We start from the raw sequence: 19050 nt of genomic DNA on the forward strand, positions 1-19050 counted from the left end.
CACTGCAAACATCTGTCTTCTAGCTTTATTTATAGTACCTTTTATTACAAAGGTTTTTTAATTATGAAATGTATGAGCCTTTTGTCTTAAGGTATCATCTTATACTTTATATTTTCAGTTGTGTCTTTCTTTGTTTTATAGGGTTTTTAAAGATTCTTTTTGTATGTGTGCATTCAACTTTTATGTTTCACACATAAGTCTTTGACCCATATGAAATTTAGTTTTCCAGAGACTGTATGAAAGGGATGTGATTTTGTTATTCTCCAAAATCATGAGTTGTCTTCACACTGTTCACTGACAAGGTCGTTCAGTTTCCTGCTGTTCCCTGCATCATTCTCCGCTCCCACCCCTGTGTGGGGCTGTTTCTGACCTCTTCATTCTTTTCTGCTGATCTTTTTCTAAGAGTTTACTATTATTGCCTGTCTGCATGTCTCCCCTGAAGTTATGCTGCTTTATCAAGAGTTCTGAACTGATCCTTAATACTTTTCTTTAATCTGATCCACAGCAAGCAGAAATCGCTCACAGTTTGAGGTGACCTTCTGTAGTTTCACCTCTCCATTCAACTTTGCCTCCGTTTCTATTGCTTTGATCATTTCAGCCAGGACCCTTTGTGTACCTGTGCTGGAGTTACTATTTCATCCTATTTTTAATTGAAAATACTGAGAATTTAAAGGTAGAAGGAATCAGTTACTGTTTCCTGGTCCTGTAAAGTCACATCTAATACCTTTTGTTCACTCTTTATTTCTTTTTGTTGTTGTTTTCTGGGAGGGGGTTGTTTGGGAGTTTTTTGTTTTTGTGTTTTGATATAAAGTCTTGCAGCTTGATCTCTAACTCACTATGTAGCCCACTAGTTGCCTCAAACTTGCAGCAGCCCTCCTGCCTCAGTCTCCTGAGTGCTGGGATGACAGGCATGCACCACCATTCTCGGTGTTGTTTCCATTTTTTTTTTTCTTTTGACACAAGATCTTGCTATATATTCCAGGTTGGCATTAAACTTACAGCAATCCTTCTACCTAAATTCCCAAATGCTGGAATTACAGGAATGTGCCACCACGCCAGAGGTCCCCTTCCTTCCTTTCCTCCCTTTTTGCCTTAAATTCAAGTATTTTCGACTGAACTGAGAATTTTTCCTTCTTCCATGATGAACTTTTTATGTTTCACCATTTATTTTAATTATTTATCTTAAAATTATTTATGTTTAAGGAATGACACTTAAAATCATGTGTTACTGCTGTACAAAACATGAAATTAAGTCATTGGGACAGAATACAAAACTCATAAGTGACTGTGTCAGTGAGTACAGATTTGTGTCTTGCAATGGAATCACTACACTGTTACAGCATATACCAAAAACAAATATGTAGTTCATACCATATACCAAACATAATTCTGATTAACAAATCTGTTGTTTAAAGAACTGCCATTATGACCAATATAACCAACTGCCACTGGCACTACTTCATTACTGCAGAAGGTTAGACCTGTACTTAAACACCTACCCTCCCAAGTCCAAAGCAAACAAAGCGAGAATGCATGTCGTTTAAAGAAAAGACTTGATGGCAAAGAGGTAAAAATAAAATAAGAAATTGTGTATTCAATGTGGTTTTCTGCTGCACCCTGCTGCAACCTGCAGCCGTCTGTAAGGGCCCTCCCTGGCTTCATTTGGTCACCAGTGGTCCCATTTCCAGCACCTCAGCTGCCCTTCTCATACCCTCTGCAGTTCTTTGTGTCCCAGTTCTGTGTGTCAGTTTCTCCAGGAAACCTGCAACACTCACCTGACACTTTACAGTTTCTCTCTGCGTAGGAAGATATGTTCCCAGCCCAATGTAACATTTTGTCACCTTGCACTGTAATTGCTTATGACTCTTTATCCACCACCAAATATAATATAGCTGTGAAGATGGAACTGTGCTCATGTTCATTTATTCATTGATGAATCATTATGAAGTACCTGTTTTGTGTCTTTGTCTTTGAAGCGCAAATCATTGAGAGGCCAAGGGAAAACTGAGTAAATATTCATCAGTTCTTTGAAAGCACTACTGTCTAAGCTCTGGAACTTAGACGCCAAATGGAAGAGTTTGTCATGGGTTCAGTCCATAATCAGCTGGCTCCAAGACAAGGTAGCATGGCACAGGAGCAAGAGTTCAAGGTCGGAGAAAACAGCAAAAGTACAAGAGCCAAAAAGTGGGGAGAGCAAACCTCTTTTCCTCCTTACATTATAAGCAGGCTCCCACTCCCTAGGGCCTGTGTAGCACTCACCCTATCTCCATCCCCTCCTCTTGCACAGGATGAGGCTGTTACAAAGTGAGGGCTCTGGCCCCCTGCTGAATGACTTAATTAAACTTCTAAACTTCCCAGGTTGACACAGTGTGTATCAACCATGACATGTACCCTACAGTGTTGTCCACTCCTATTGTGGATATGACCTTCAGAAGCCCCTCCACCTTTCCACTTAGGATAATCTCTTCTCCCTTCTGCTCAGCAAGGTCTGTGCACCCTTCAGAGTTTCATGCTGCACTCAGCCAGGAGCCTGGAAGGCGGGAGGGATGGTTTCTCTTTAAATCTGAGGTGGTATAGAGAATCAATAGGGTTAGGGACTCCACAGTGACATCACATTTTCAGGCTCAGTAAGCTCCTTTTATCTGTGGGCAAGTGGGTTGGCAAGAGGTCATTTCAGCAGTCATCTAATATATCTTAAAAGCAAAGTTATAATTAGAATAATTGTTTGTAGAGGAATATATCTGGAAATGATCATTTCTGTATTTGAAGCAGGTGTCCTTTAACCAAATCTCATGTAGTAGGATTTTTACATCTGGAAAACAAAAACTGCAGAATTTCTATGATTTTGACAGCAATTAGTACCCAAGTTTATAAAAAACTACAACAAAGATTTGCCTCATTCTGTGCAACATTTTGGAAGCGTTCAGCTTTATGATGTATATACAGCGTTGGTTATGTTCCTAGCATAAATTCAGAATATACTATCCTGTATTGACCCTGCACATCTTTATCTCATTGCAGGAATAGGAGGCCTTCAAGACTTTGTGCTGAAATCTGCAACGCTGTGTAGCCTGCCATCCTGCCCACCTTTCATCCCGCTCAGCTTCGAAGCCACCCCCATCGTGAGAGTTGCTGTTGAGCCAAAACATCCAAGTAAGTGAACTTATTTTTAAGGGCATGTGATCCACATCCTGTATCCATATCAGTCAAAAACAAAAATAGCTTTTTGTACTTGTCCTTGAAAATATACATGGATTTTTGTGCTAAGGTTCCCTGTAAATTATGAATGATGTTCATTACCCTACTTAAGTGCTTGTATTTATTACTTGCTATCCCGAGATTTGTTCTGCAGTGTATGGTGGGCTTTTGTTAGTATGTGTAGTAGTTGCAGCCCTTGAAGGGCATCAAGCTTTTCTTAGGAGCATGGCATGGTTAGGTAGCTTTGCTGTCCAAGGAGATTATATTCTTGATAGCAGTGACAGGCTCATCTCTGCAAGCTCTGTGTGCCTCAGCATAACTTATGTTTTATTCGACTGCTTCCAATTTAGAATTTTATCCCAGGCTCCTTGTTTCAAAATCTGTCCTCAGCTGCTTTCTTCTAGGCTTGCTGGATTATCTGGACACTGAGCATAATCCTGTCTCTTTAGTAAGTTTCCTGCACTTTCCTCCTAGCTTGCCTGGTCATATCATAACGGAAGTTGGCCTTGGTTTTACCTTCTGCCTGGCCAGTCCTTATGAGTGTATTTCTCTTTGCATGTCTTTCACTGAGCCCTTCCTAGAGAATTGCAGTCTGGTATGTGATGGCCCCATTGGGCCTGTATATGTGTGTTCTTCCTCTCCCCTGACTGGACTTTCCAAAAAGTCTCCCTTCTCTGAATTAATCCTCAGCCTGGACACCTTGAACAGGTGTTTTAATTTTGGTCTCTGTCCTGTCTTGGCCTCAGAGGCAGGGGTATTTCTGAGTATAATGTAACTGAAAGTGCCTGGGTTGCCTCTTGGGTTCACCCCATGCTCTGTCTAGCCAGCTTTTGCTTTGTGGACATGTCCAGAGACCCTGAGACATGATGGCTCTTCACACTGTTCACTGCATCCAACCCTGAAAAAGCACACAGTTCAAGAAAACTGAGTTTGTTTAAATTGTGACATTGGAGTCTGGCAACCAAGGTGCATTCTGAGATGCATCTGTACTCTTACTTAGTTTTTCTTACTGCATTTTTGTCTAAAGTATAAAAGGAATTAACAAATACTTGATCATTTAAGCTTTAGTACTTAATACAAATAGGTAATTTTTGATTGTATGCTGGTCTGTGCTCGTTTCCAAGCCAAGTAAAAAGCCTTGCCCTGCAGAACAGGAATATGAGATGCAGGTTCTGTCCCAAGCAGAACGTCTTCAAGATTAACTTTCTTTACCTTGTCCAGAAATGAGATAGCCTAAAACAGAGAATTATGCAGGGTTAACCTTCTGGATGCCAAAGTGTATTCATCTGTTTCATTAAATTTCCCCAAACTTTGTAAAAAATAGACTAAAATGGTTGGATCCATTTTTGTTCATAATTTTAAAAAAGAGCGTTACTACTTTCTCCCACTGACTGCGCTGTTTTTACTGGATCTACCATGTGTTTTTTGGTTGTCTTACCAAGTGTCCTATTTATAGCTTTCACACTGTTTAGATTTTGTACTCATTGGTCTGTAACGTCAGCATCGTATTTTACATTCAGAACACTGAGAAAGCTAGGTGCTGTCTTCGTAAGGTATTTATTGTGTGTTTACTCTTTGCCCTAACACATTTCCTTTGGGATAGTACGTCTTTCTCCAGGTCCCGACTGTTGAAGTATTGCTCCGTCTTAACAGCCAGACACCCTGCCACACTTGGATAGAGAGGCACTGGACAGATCCACTGTTGACTAGAACATGTGTTCCTGCCCTTCCTGTCTTTTCTTTTAATAGATCAGATGGGCTAGTCCAGAACATACCTGTTACTCTTCTTCCAGGCAGAAGCAAGTCCATTTGTTTTCTCACTTGCCCTTCTCTGATTTCCCAGGCAGGAATCAAAAAATGTCACATCTGCTCCATGTACGTAAGACCTACTCTGCTGAAGCATTGAGGACTGCAGACTTCCCAAAGCCATTATTGCTTTTATTATCTCTGATCCCTCCTGTAGTCCACACATTTTACTGAGCACTTTTCGTTAAATTTAATTCTCTTAAAAAGCTATGTGAACTTAGGGTGCTATTTTATGCTATCTTCACACGTGGGAAACTGAGGCATGAAAAAAGTAATTGTTCAAGATTTTACAGTTAGCGGTTGATTCAGAATTCAAACTGTTGTGTTTGTGACAATTCTGGATCTTCATCTTTAGAAGGAGTTTAAGAAATCCTATTTATCTCAGAACCTTTCACATTTATTCTTGCTAGTTAAGAAGGGAATAGGCATTTGTTCCTTTGTTTCTATGGATACATGCATGTTTCATGAACATTATGAAACATAAAATAGAAATTATTAAAAAGTTAAGATTAAAGTGATGTAAATTTGGTTTTTTTTTATACTAGGATTAAACCCAGGACCAGATAAGCACTGTGCTACTGAGCTACATCCCCAACCCTATTTTGTTTTTATTTTGACACAGGTGCTCCTTAAATTCCCCAGATTGGACTTGAATTTGTGATCTTCTGGCCTCAGCCTTTTTGTTTTTGATGGCTGTAATGCTTGATACATTGTATCAACTTGAAAAGTTTAGAAGTTTAACTTAAGACTCATCAGGGAGTCAGAGTCCTTACTTTGTAAACATCCTCATCTTCTACAAGAGAATGGTGTTGAAAAGATGTGGGTAGATAGTCTACATACAATATAAGGGAGCAAATTTCCTTTTGCTGACTTCTGCTGCTTTAAACTGTTGCCTTGTGTCATGTCACCCTGCCTTGGAGCCAGCTGATTATGGATGAAATCTCTACAAACTGTGAGCTAAAATAAACCTTTCCTTCCTTAATTTTGGGCGCATGATATTTTGTCCCAGCTATGAAAAAAAGGAACCAACACAATGGTGCTTCATAGGGTAGATATTCATCTCTTATTTGTGACTATGGTTTGTATTTCTGTGAGTTATCTAGTATTACATAGCACATTACTCTTAGCAGCTTGGAACAACGTAAGTCATTTGTTTGACAGTCCCTTAGGTTGGAAGTTTGAGGGCCCTTCAGCTTGGTGTCTCCCCACAATTGCATGCACCACATCATCTGGGACTGTAATCACCTGGAGGCTCAGCTGTCCTTCAGCTGCTGCTGACTGGGCCTGTGTTCTCTTCACCAGGACCTTTTTGTGGCTTCTCAGGAGTCCTGAAGCATAAGGCGAGGTCACTGGCTTCTGCCAATAACCTGGAGCTGGCCCTCAGAATCCCATGTGGCCACCTCCAGGGTGTTCTTTTGGTCACACAGGCCAGCCTGACTCACTGTAGCAGGGGACCATAGCAGCATGATGTTTAGGAGCCCGATGGTTGGGGCTGAATTAGAAGCTGGCTGTACAATAAGGCCTCATTGTTTTTGAAGATCTTGCCTTAACACTGTTATATTGCTACTCAAATGTCTGCTTCTAGGTTCCTTTTATTACAGCACTTTATTTTTAAGTTATTATCACTGGAGTTGCACGGTCCCATGAAAGAAATGCATCGCCTCTTCCTTTACTGAGGTGTAGTGTCCATTGTAGGATCCCATTTATCACCATACAAGGCTTTAAAGAAATGGGGATAAGAAGTGTCTATTGTTCTTAATGTTAGTCAGTTTTTCTTCTGCTGCGTAGAAGATTAATTTTTTTGTCTTTAATGAACTAGCCACTTGGAAGATTTTAAATATGGGTAGAAAATTGCCTTCTAAATTTTGAGAGATTTGTGTACTATGTACTTACTACATTGTTTTTAGCCACATAATGACTGTCAATGAGAACATTTTAAAACAACCAGTTTTGGACTGGGAATATTAACTCAGCGCCACAGTGCCTGCCTGGCAAGTACAAAGCCCTGAGTTCAATTCCCAGTACCAAAAATAAATAAATTAATAAATAATATAATAATTTCAAAATGTTTTCTCCATGTTTCAGTTTTACTTAAAATAGTTCTTACTACTACTCTGTCAACTTTATCTTGAAGAAACATTTTAAGTGTGTGTTTACTTTATAATTTGGCTGATGGAGAGCTGGGAAAAGCTGTGGAAGTTGGTGGTGGTAGTAGTGATATGCATGTGTTATTAGTGTTATTGGTGGTCTCTCTGTAGGAATCCTTTTAAGCCAATTTTTAAATTCTGTGAAGGTTAGGATAGTAGCAATAGATGATATATCTGTAAGTTCCCCAAATCAGGCAAAGGAAAATAACAGAGTGCTGAAAATCATAGGACTAGGTGCATCTGAAAACCCTGCATATGGAGCAGCCCACCCTGCCTGCCTTATATCGCCTGTGCCCAGAGTGGCTGTGACTGTGGTCCTGTGCTCTGCACCTGTGGAGTGTGGGCACCTTTGCCTGCTTACTGGCGTCACAGCCAGCTTCTGCTGCAGTGTTGCTCTTCACGTTGAGCAAAGCTGCTTAGCTCTTCTATACTGATTTCATCTACAGAGTGAGAGAATTAATTGTACCTGCCTCACAGTTCATGATTTCATATTGGCAAAGTGCTTATCAGTCACAGGGTTGGTGCCACCAAGTGTTAGTTATTATTAGAAGGTTTTTCTGTACTCAGGACTGAGCCCAGGACCTTCATACTGAACTATATCCCCAGCCCTTTTTTTAACTGTTTGAGATAGGGCCTTCCTAGGTTGTTTAGTTACCCAAGCTGGGCAGACATTGATGATCCTCCTGTTTTAGTCTTTTGAAGTGCTGAGTTTAGAGGTCTGCACCACCTCACCCAACTAAAAGAATTATTTCATAAATAGGAACAAAAGTTTTAATATTTTCCTCCTGTAAGCTAATAATAAACTTTTGTAAGACTTGTTAAAAACCACTGTCTTGCAGAGAGTTCCTGTGGTTTTGTGTGTTTAACGTGTTGAAATAAAGCATTGAGGAGTTGCCGGGTCTTATCTTCAGTTGTAGAATTAAAACAGCACTGAATAAAAATGCTTTCACAGTCTGTCTCTGCTCAAGCAGCAGCAAGAGACCCTCTGGCTTCCTTTGTGTGGCTCTGAGGAGCTGAGTAGGAAAAAATGAGTGAAAAAACAACTCTCACAGCCCCTATCCATCCTCAAGCCCTATGAATTGTAGGGAAGAAGTAATTACAGGAAGGCCCTGACTTGCAAACAGTTCTCCCAGATTGAATGGACTTCCTTCGTAAGTTGGGGACTTACTGTATGTACCGAACGCACAAGCAGAGTGCAGTAGAGACAGTACCACTGGTCAGTAGGTGCAGTAGTGGTTTGTGTATTCCAGAGTTAATTCAGGGTTCTATCAAGCAGCTTCAGAGCTAGTTACTTTTAGTGTGAAGTTCTGATAAAATTTCTTGATTATCAAGTTAAATGATTCTCTTACATGTTATGTTATATATACCATTTGAGAACATGTTCCGTTATATTTCTAGGTATATAATATGTGCATTTATAATGAGCTTTAGATGATACTGGATCATAAACTTAATGTTTATAAGAATGATTTTTGAATCTACTGGCCATTTGAGGAAGTTGTGTAGATCAGCTTTGGAGTCTTGATGGTAAAACTGTGAATGTCTCAGATTGGTTGTACAGGTCATTGCATGGAAGGTGGTTTTATTCACATTGCTGCTTTATTTGGAAGAAAAATAAACTAACCATTACTTTACGATTTTATTTCCTTGTCCTTTTCCTGTTAATGGCTATTGTTTTTAGACTGTATTGGTTCTAATAATTAATCAGTATTTTATTTATTAACTTAGGTGAAATGCCTCAGCTTGTGAAAGGAATGAAGTTGTTGAACCAAGCTGATCCCTGTGTCCAGATTTTAATTCAAGAAACAGGAGAGCACGTTTTGGTCACAGCAGGGGAAGTTCACCTTCAGCGATGCTTGGATGACTTAAAAGAAAGGTTAGATAAAAAAGTGTTAGAGATGGAAAAAGTGTGGATAAGTCCACAACTGACAAGTGTTTTTCAATGTTTCCTAAACTAGGAAAATTTGGACTATGGCTTATTTTTGGAGGAAAATGCAATGCCTCACGTGTATATTTTTACTTTAAGCATATACATAGAGAGTGCATATAAGGGCAACAAAGCAAAATCTTTGTAAATGTAGGTGTGATTAGGACATACTTTTCTTATTGTCATAGTCTCCTCAATGTGAACCTTCTGGAAATCTTATATTTCTACATGAAGGTGATTTGTGTCATTAAATGGGCAACCTAAATCACTTTATAAACAACATTTTGCAGGGCTGAGAATGTAGCACAAGTGGTAGAGAACTTGTGTAACAAGCACAAGGCTTTGGGTTCAGTGCCCAATGTTGTCAAAAAATTTAAAAAGTCATATTCTGCTTATTACTAGTAAATAGAAATAAAATGGGTTTTGTATATTATTCTGGAATACAGCAATTACACTGCAACTCTTTACTATTATAGTTTCTGGAGACTCTTTAGATTTTTAGCTCATGATGATGGTTTTTTCTTGTATAGTTATCATGTTTGTATTTTTATTCTTCATTATAATGCTGCCCAAATCCTCTAGTACAGTGCAAAACAGGACCTGTAACAGTAGGCACCTTTGTCTTAATCCTGATTGCAAACAGCAGCTTTCAAAAATTTTTCCAGTAGTATATGTTTGCTCTTGTTATTTTCAAGATACTCTTTATCACTTTTATTTTTGGCTTGCTAAGAAAAAAGATCATGCATAGATGCTCAGTCTTTTTTGTTTTCAGATGTAAAAATCAAGAATAGGTATTGAATTTTCTTGAATGCCAATTTTGTATTTTTAAAGATGATTTTAAAGTTGACATTTTAATTTGATATTTTAATAGAGCTAATACAAACTAATTTTATAATAGCCTATGATTTCAGAAAGATTGTTGTAAATTTTTTCCTTAATGTACTGTTTTAATTCCATTTTTCGGTGTCGTACAATGACTAGAAGTGTGGATTCTGAACTTAGACCTAGACTTGGATCCTAAATTCTCTACTCACTAACCATTTGGAGAAGAAACTTAATCTGTCTTTGCTAATGTCCCCCTCTGCAAAATGAGGAAAATACTAATACTATGTAGAACATTTATAGTGCTAACCCTTACTTAATGCATAAGTGAACATCAAAAACAAAATGCACATGTACTCATTTTTTCATTTTATAGTAGCTTTATCTTAGCTTATACATCAGAATACTTTGGCAAGACAGGGTATAGCTTTGTCTAATTACTAACAAAACTGTAACTTTTTTTTTAAAGTAATAGAGGGGATTGAACTAGGGCCTTTGCACTGAACTACAACCCCAACCCAAGTTTTATTTTTAAGTCAGGGTCTAAGTTGTCCAGGCTGGGCTTGAACTTGTGATCCTCTTGCCTCAGCCTTCTGTAGTTGTAGGATTATAGGTCTGTTCCACCACACTCCATTGCAAAATCATATCTTTTATTGGAAGTAACCTTTCCACATTTTTATTTTCTTCCACATGTTATAGTGTATATCAGATTCTATATTCTAAAATTAATTTGGATATCATTTTCAGAAAACTATTGACTTTTCAAATTTATCAAAAATCAGAAGATTAGATACCTCACCTACTATAAACTGTAGAAAATGTAGAATTAAATGTAAACATTTCAAAAATTTCCTAAGAAAAAATTCCTGTAATGTGTATATATACATATACATGCATATACATACCTTTTTACATAGACCCATCCATATTGCCAGCAGTGGCTGCAGTAACTGGCAGTGAGGAATGGACAGATTATGAGGCAAAGAGCTTGCCTGGTTCCACCATCATCAGAATCTGTCCATGCCAGTTTCAGACTCTGTTGTATGTTAATTTAGATCTTCATTTAGCAGAAAGGCCAGGGTGAAACTCAGCTTGTATTATGTGAGAAAAAGGGCTTTCTGAACTTGGTACCTGGTTATGGCTCGGTATCTGTGCTATCCAGATGCAATGGCCATTACCCATGTGAAACTCTTTAAAGTCAAATTAGTTAAAATCAAGATTAAAAACCCAGTTTCTCAGGCACACTAGCCAGATTTCCAATGTTGAGCAGCTATGTTTGACTGTTTTAAGTTCAGTCATTCCTTTTGTTTGTCCTGATCACATTTCAGGTGCTTAGCAATCATCGTGAAGCTATATAATAAAGGTATCGGTATCCTGACAGGTTCTGAGCCTTATTATCAAACCAAAATACATTGTGAAGATTTGACTAGCTTTCCTGAAATTCTCTAATTCAGCATGTCTTTAGAGCTATAATGATTGGGCTTGTCTTCTCCAGACTGTTAGATTTGGTAAATTGTATTTTGAAGAATTCATGTCAAGTCCCTTTAAAACATTTATTTTCCATTCAAAACATTCTTGTTTAAATAGATGATTTATTTGAGAGTGAACAAACTGGTGAAATTTCAGTGCAAGCATAGAACCCCTTGAAGGTGTGTTCCTATTAGAGGCACTCTTTTCAAGCCAAAATGAAAGCAGTATTATATCTGAATTGTGATATATTATAAATTACAGTTTTTCATAGGTAAAATAATTTTTAATTTTTGCATTTGTGCACAGTCTTCCTTCATTGCATAAAAGGATGCATTGATACCATCTTGATTGTAACCCTTTATTATTTCTGTTGATTTTATAGGTTTGCAAAGATTCATATCAGTGTATCAGAACCCATTATTCCATTCAGAGAAACAATCACAAAACCCCCAAAAGTTGACATGGTCAATGAAGAAATAGGCAAACAACAGAAGGTTGCAGTCATACACCAAACAAGAGACGATCAGAGCAAAATCCCTGAAGGGGTTCAGGTTGACTCTGATGGGCTTATCACCATCACAACCCCCAACAAACTCGCCACACTCAGTGTCCGGGCCATGCCCCTTCCAGAAGAAGTCACTCAGATTCTGGAAGAAAACAGCGATTTGATTCGTTCTATGGAACAACTGACATCCTTGTTGGACGAGGGCAAAAATACTCAGATGGTTCATCAGAAGACCCAAGAGAAAATGTGGGAATTCAAAAGAAAACTGGAGCAACATCTAACAGGAAGAAAATGGCGGAATACTGTTGATCAAATCTGGTCATTTGGCCCGAGAAAGTGTGGGCCCAACATACTGGTCAGTAGAAGTGTGGACTTCCAGAGTTCAGTGTGGACAGGTGCAGCTGGCAGAGCTTCCCAGGCAGCCAGTAGATACCGAGACCTGGGCAATAGCATCGTGAGTGGCTTCCAGCTAGCAACTCTCTCTGGCCCCATGTGTGAGGAGCCCCTCATGGGTGTCTGTTTTGTTCTAGAAAAATGGGACGTGAGTAAACTGGAGGAACAAGGGGCAACTGGTAACCAGAATCATGAAAACAGTGATGTGGTAGGAGAGGGCCAGGAGGGAAAGGGAAGCTGTCCTGGTGAAGATGAAAACCAAGAGCCACCAGATGGCTGCTCGGATGCCTCTGAGAAGAGAACTTCCCCAAAAGGAGAACCTTCAGTCACTGACTGCTATGGGCCCTTCTCAGGACAGCTGATTGCCACCATGAAGGAAGCGTGTCGCTACGCCCTGCAGGTGAAACCGCAGCGCCTGATGGCAGCTATGTACACTTGTGACATCATGGCCACCAGTGATGTTCTAGGTAAGGTGGGAGATAAGGACAAGAGGTTCCCTGGCAGTAATGAAGTCTCCAGGTCCTACACTGACTCAGTGTTTCTGCAGAAGCAGTATCGTCTTCTGATTTAACCAAGGAGTTAAGATCTTAGAAAGCAGAGGCCTTAAGTACTAAAACCTTGAGGAAGGAGCATACATGCCTGCTGACCAATAGGCCTTTCCAGTTGCAGTAAACAGTGTCCTTTTTTGTTATAAAAGGTCTGGTGGATGAAGGTTAAGCTGCCTGTACTGTTTCCTGTTGGATTACTGTTAGTGAAAGCAGTGCTGTGAACAGTTGGTTCCTTTCCTAATTTGGGAAAAAGACAATAGCATACCTGTAGTTGTTGTCTACCTTTGAAGATCATAGAATCAACAAGTGAGTCCTAGTGTTATTGAAGAAAGCAGTGTGCATATATGAATCTGTAATGTCAGAACAAAACAGATGAGGTTCAGTGCAGTTCAAATGGAGAAGAGAATGTTTTAAACTTGAGGGTATCAGAGTTCATACAGCAAATTGTTTTTGAATGGGCCATGAATGATGAGAAGATTCGAGATAGAGGTGGCCTGAGACCATGTGTTGCTGACTGTAGGAGCTGTGAGGGCTAAGGATGCTGTGGGTCTCCTTGGCTCAGCACATAGTCGGTGCTCTTGGTCTCTGGCGGTGATCCTCACAGGAGATGAAACCGTGGATCACTCCCAGTCTCGGGTTCCTACATGGAACTGAGACATTCTTAGTGTAGTTGGTGAGAATCTAGCCCAGACCCAACAATTTCAGGTGATTAACTCTCTAGCTTTTTGTTTCCCTGAAGAATTCTTCCTTGGTACCCTTCATATGACACCCGGGGATCTTCTAGTGAATGAATAATGTCTGGAGCCCTGAAGACCATGTGCCATCAGAAGTTGTCTTTGATTTGCCGTGTTAATTTCCCAGTGGTAACAGTTGCAGGTTTAAGGCCTCTGAGTGCACTGAAGCCTTGGACTTACCTGTTGTGAGACCAGCATGTCTTGGGGAAGTCCTGTTAGAGTGTTTCCTTTGTTGAGTGATCCACCACTATGCCCCAGTTTTGGAATGTAGTTTTAGTGGAATTAAAATCAAATGGCCCAAAAGTACAGTACATGATTAAATACATTTGGATTCAATTACAGTTATTGATCCAAGCCCTCTGGCATGACCCACAAAGGGAGGAGCTATGGCCTGCACTGCAGCAGCAGCTTGTTCCCATTACCTCCCTCTCCTAATCCTCTGCCCCAACTTCCTCAATCCTTTTCACGTTTACTTCCACAGACCAACTTAAAAATTTTCTTGTATGAGGTAGAAGAATAAAGATTACTAGTTCATACCCACTAGCTGTTATGGTAAGATTTTTTTTTTCTATAGCTCAAAGAATATATAACCTAAAGGGAATTAATAATGATTATAGTTGTTGTATTACTTTATTAAAACTTGTCAGACTAAAAGTATTATAGTATATTCCTTTTCAGGTTACATATTAAGAGAGAAGTAAAGAAATCATGGGAGTTGAAGTAGGAAGGTGGCAGAGATAAAAGAGGAATTACAGAGCATGTCACAGGAAGATGAATTTGGAAAAGGGAAGACTGATTTGTGGAAGAAGGACTAAATTTGTCACATCTGATAAAAATTGGGTAGAAACTTGGTCTCGTGTAGAAACTATAGTGGAACAGATTTGAGGCCCAGGGCTTGTGTGACTGTTAGGACTATAGAGAGATGGAACGCTGCCTAGGGGCCACTGAGTTTTAGGGTTTGCATACAGAATTGAAGTGACTAAAGGAGCAGAACTGGTAGCTCAAGTTCCTCCAGCCTGCTGTTGTGATTCTGTAACTGAAATTTCTGGTACATACGACGAGGGGAATGACTACAGTTAGGGGTGCGGCATTGCCTTCTGCAGTAGGCAGTGATTCTTAGACATGCTGAATTTAAGAGGAAGTTGGATCCACAGTGGCGATGTTCAGGCAGCCATAGTAAATGTGATTGAGGTGGTAGAAGGGGTCTGGCTTAGAGGAAGACTTACAAGTCTCAGGCATGAAATGAGTTTAAGCCACACAAACAAATAAATTGGTTCCCTGATAGGGAGAGTTCAAAGAAGAGTATGAAGCTTCAAAGAATATTCATAGGAAGAAGTTCACACTTCAGGAGTTAGTGAGGTGAACAATAGAATGCTGATCAGAGGCCAAGAATTTAAGGGGATAATGCTGAGACTGGCCGGAATTGGCAAAGCAGGCACTGGTCTGTATCTTCAGATAACTACTGCATTATTTCTCTGGTGTGAGAAGCCAAGGACCAAACTGCATAATAGATCTTGTGAAATGGGGAGAAAAGTTCAGATGGGAAAAGGAACTAGGGAAATGGGGAGGAGGAAAGGAAGGAAGGGACAAGAAGGGAAAAATGAAACAAAGCTTTTGTAAATAAGAGAAAGAGTGATACAAGGGTGGGTAGGGGAATGAGGGAAAAAAGAATCAAATTATAGCATGTACAGGTACAAATTCCCTATGATGAATGTGATCGTTATTTGTACCTCAAGTGTACCAGTAAACTTAATTTTTAAAATACCAGGGAAGTCACGCAGAATGAGAATTCAGAAAAAGGCACCCGCCAGATTAGGAATATGCTGTGAAATTTGAAGTGAGCAGTTTCAGTAGAGCCGGGACAGGAGCAGAGCACAGGTGTGGGAGGTCAAGCCACGGAGAAACGAGCTGCCTTTTAAGAGGAAGGAAAAAGAAGAGTATGATAGCCAGCTGTGGGCCCAAGGTTGAGACAGTGCCTTTCATCACTAATGCAACGTTTGTTTATTTGTTCATTCATTTATTTTATTGAAAACCCTAAGGCCTTATGACACTGTGAGTTTCTGAAGATGGTTTCCATTGATCCTTCCTAGTCATCACTACCAAGGGGAAGTCTTGTGTTGGAGAGAAGAACAAGTCAGTGGTGCTGTGTCCACAAGTCCTGCTTCAAAGCACAGGGTGATGATGGGTGGGTGGACTGCATGCTGGAGTCACCATCTTGCTGTGACCTAGGAAAGGAGGATCTGGGAGGCTGTGACACTGCCTGATAGCCACGCTGACGTTTACATATGCATAGGCCAGTCGTGTAATTGAAATGATTCTTTAAGCAGTAGGTGAACCAGGAAGCTCTTAACAAGAGGATCTGCTAGCTACAGCAAGCTGTACAGGATTTTCTGAGATTTTTATTTAATTCATCTCTGTTCTCTACAGTGTATTCTGCTTCCAAATTGACAGATTACTTTGAGTACCCATGGACATTCATACACATGTCAGCCTAAGGGCCGATTTCTCCCTCCCTCCTCTGTGTGAGGTAGAACTGAGCCTGAAGAGTGTTAGCCTTCTGCTAGAATTTTGGTGATGTGATGCTAGAAACTGTTACCAGACATGAAAAACTCCAAATGCTATCAGTTTCTAGTAGAATAAAACTCTAATAATACTATACTACTTAAATATTAGCAGCTTAAGAAGAATATAAGCACATATTTATACAATCCATCAAGCACTTGCTTGCTCAGCCCATATAACCTGTGTCATCATAATGATGACTGCCATCGTATTAATATTGTCTCATGGTTCTTAAAATACTTTAGGATTTACAGAGCCCAGTCACGCCCATCTCACTGGATCTGTTACAGAGATAACTCCTAGGTATAATTATATTGAAAAATGCTTTTATAAGTCTCCAGCGTCCCACACTGTGTTGTGAGATTGTCTTTGGATAGTATAATTCTAGGGTTTGCTATCTTTTATTTCTAATTTTTGTAAGTAAACACTTAAGTTCATGGCTTAATAAAATTTAACGGGTTGTTATAGGATAGGTAAGTGATAGTGCCCTTATTTGGCTCATGTCAGATGACCAATCAGTGAATTCGAAATATTTTTGGCTTTTCAGGTCGAGTCTATGCTGTCTTGTCAAAGAGAGAAGGCCGGGTGCTTCAAGAGGAAATGAAAGAAGGGACGGACATGTTCATCATCAAGGCAGTGTTGCCTGTAGCTGAAAGCTTTGGTTTTGCTGATGAGATCAGGAAGAGGACGAGTGGCCTGGCCAGCCCACAGCTGGTGTTCAGCCACTGGGAGGTAAGACTCACATCCCTGCCTGTCCTTCTCGTCCATGGGTCTGCTTCCTGCAGCAGGACCAGCAGTAGCCAGCAAATGAGTCATACCATGTCTCCAAGGACAGACAGGCAAGAGAAGCAGATGAGTTTTTCTGTCCGAACTGGGGGATCCTTAGATTATGCATGGCTTATCACAAACACACACACACATGCACACACACGCACGCATCTTTGATGTAAAATCTATGGCACAAAAATTTTAGTAAGGTTTTTAAAAGGAAATTTCAGAGCTTTTGAAAGGGAAACTTCCTTTCCTTCTAGAGGAAAACAGTTCTTCCAGCATTTGAGGGGAAATTCTTTGCAAGGGTAGCTTGAAGTTACCCTATATTACCTGTTTTGCATTCCTGTTTCTGGAGATTCGGGGTCCACATGGTTTCAAGTATTGTGAAATGAAATGGCTCATCAGAACACTTCCCTGTCAGTGCAGGCAAGCTGGGTGAGCATATCTGTGTTCAGAAAGGAAGGCAGCAGATCCACATTGCAGGGAAGAAAAGAAAACACTTGTGCACATGTTGCTGGAGTTGAGAGAAAATCATTACAAGAGGCAGTGGAAAATCAGCCTGGCCTCCCTGAACAGATCCTCCCAGGAAGTGTGTAAGAGGCAGGCAGGGCGTGGGGTGAGGAGAGGCCAGGAAAGCGAGGTCTGTGTGAAAGCACCCCCGGTTGCAGAAACAGCCTCACCTCAGGGTAGTCTGTAAGCTAAAAGATGAGAGTAGGCAGATTGTATTCCAAAAGCAGTTTTTGTTGTCTCTGTTTGTAGGGAACCTCAGTAATTGCACTTTTACTCTGGAGGTATGTAACTTAGGAGAAGTGCTGACATTAGGGTCAGACAGTCCTGGTTCCAGATACTACTTTTGTCAGTGATTTGGGGAGGTTGTGGGGCCTCCCTGATTTTTCACCCCTGGATGGCAGCTGTCCCACTTGGAGCCTGACCATGGAAGCCACTTGCTGGCTAGGGTTGTTTTCCTGTTTCTCCGATTCTCTGTGTCTGCACCACATTTGTACCGGCCATTCTCTGGAGTGTGGCATTGTACTGTGTGGCACACAGATGGTCCAGGGCTTTGTTCTTAAACTCTTTTAGCAAAACTATGGTTAGGCTCAATGATAAGCTCTTCTCATTTCTCTCACTTCCTTTAGCCTGATGGGTTCCTTTCTCAAGAACACTTTCCACAGAGAGCTGAAATTTAAATGATTAGCATACAAAGAAAATAATTGAGGAAGAATTTTTATTTTAAAATAAAATTTATAATCAAGGACTCAGCAAAGGAAAGAAGGGCGGCATTTTGGAAGAGCTGGCCTTACACAGGGCAGACTTGATTGGTTGACAAGTTCATACCACCTAACTGATGGCAGTGAGCTGCTAGCCCAAGGCTATAACTCCATCTGCTTGTCCTTAAAAGCCACATTCTTAACGCTTGGTTGAATTAACATTAATGTTCTGATTGAGATCACATTTTCTTTGGTCAGTATAGACTTTCTATTTTAACAACGATTCTTCTATGGAATTTTCCTTGTATTTTGTATTTTTGAAAACTAAATGATGGTTTAATGATTTTATTGGCTTGTAACATTGCTGTATTTCCTTATGTAGAAAACAGTAGCCTGAAAACATTTTAAGTTATTTGTTAGTCCTCAAGTATATGGATAATAATTTCCCATTTATTCAGAATTCTAGCTTTTCAATTTTGGTTTTGGTTTTTGGCATTCAACTTTTATATGAAACACAAACCAGCAAGAAATAGAAAGAGTGGATTAAGAAAGGCAGTGCCTGAAATGTGGAAACTATCTGTAGTGCAAACATATCTTGATGCCTCTGATAAAAAGTAGCATTTCAAAGTTCTCTTGCACAGGCTTTAATGACCAGATGTGTGAGTGCCAGGCAGTGTAACTAAGTGATACAGAACCAGAAAGCGATTTATTCCCCTCCAGTGTGATGACCTTAGGAGACAAAGTACGTTCTCCCTTCGTGCTGGCATTGCTGGAAACCACCATCAGAACTGTCTTTGAATGTCTTAACAGTGACAGGTGGTCCGTCTCACACAGACAGCCGTGATTGGCACTGCACAGAAAAATGGACTGTAATGTGGGGTCAGAATGGAGAGTGTAGGATAAGTAATCCCTGGGACTGACTGTAAAGACAGACCCAGAGTGAGCATTCCCATTCCCAT

At 40.1% G+C, this 19050-nt stretch overlaps 1 protein-coding gene across 3 annotated transcripts in view; it reads left to right on the forward strand.

Annotated features, from left to right (window-relative positions):
* Efl1 (elongation factor like GTPase 1) overlaps nt 1–19050 on the forward strand; it is a 132280-nt gene that overhangs the window by 105168 nt on the left and 8062 nt on the right. For all 3 annotated transcript variants that reach the window (XM_003475740.4, XM_063250114.1, XM_013158834.3), the window contains exons 16-19: nt 3022–3153; nt 8880–9027; nt 11753–12735; nt 16660–16844. In XM_003475740.4, the coding sequence (XP_003475788.1) occupies nt 3022–3153; nt 8880–9027; nt 11753–12735; nt 16660–16844 (1448 nt within the window). The remainder of the gene's footprint in view (nt 1–3021; nt 3154–8879; nt 9028–11752; nt 12736–16659; nt 16845–19050) is intronic.

This window comes from Cavia porcellus, unplaced genomic scaffold (assembly GCF_034190915.1).
Source record: "Cavia porcellus strain 051 isolate PalLab524CR breed Dunkin Hartley unplaced genomic scaffold, mCavPor4.1 scaffold_6, whole genome shotgun sequence".
In the NCBI taxonomy this organism is placed as follows: Eukaryota; Metazoa; Chordata; class Mammalia; order Rodentia; family Caviidae; genus Cavia; species Cavia porcellus.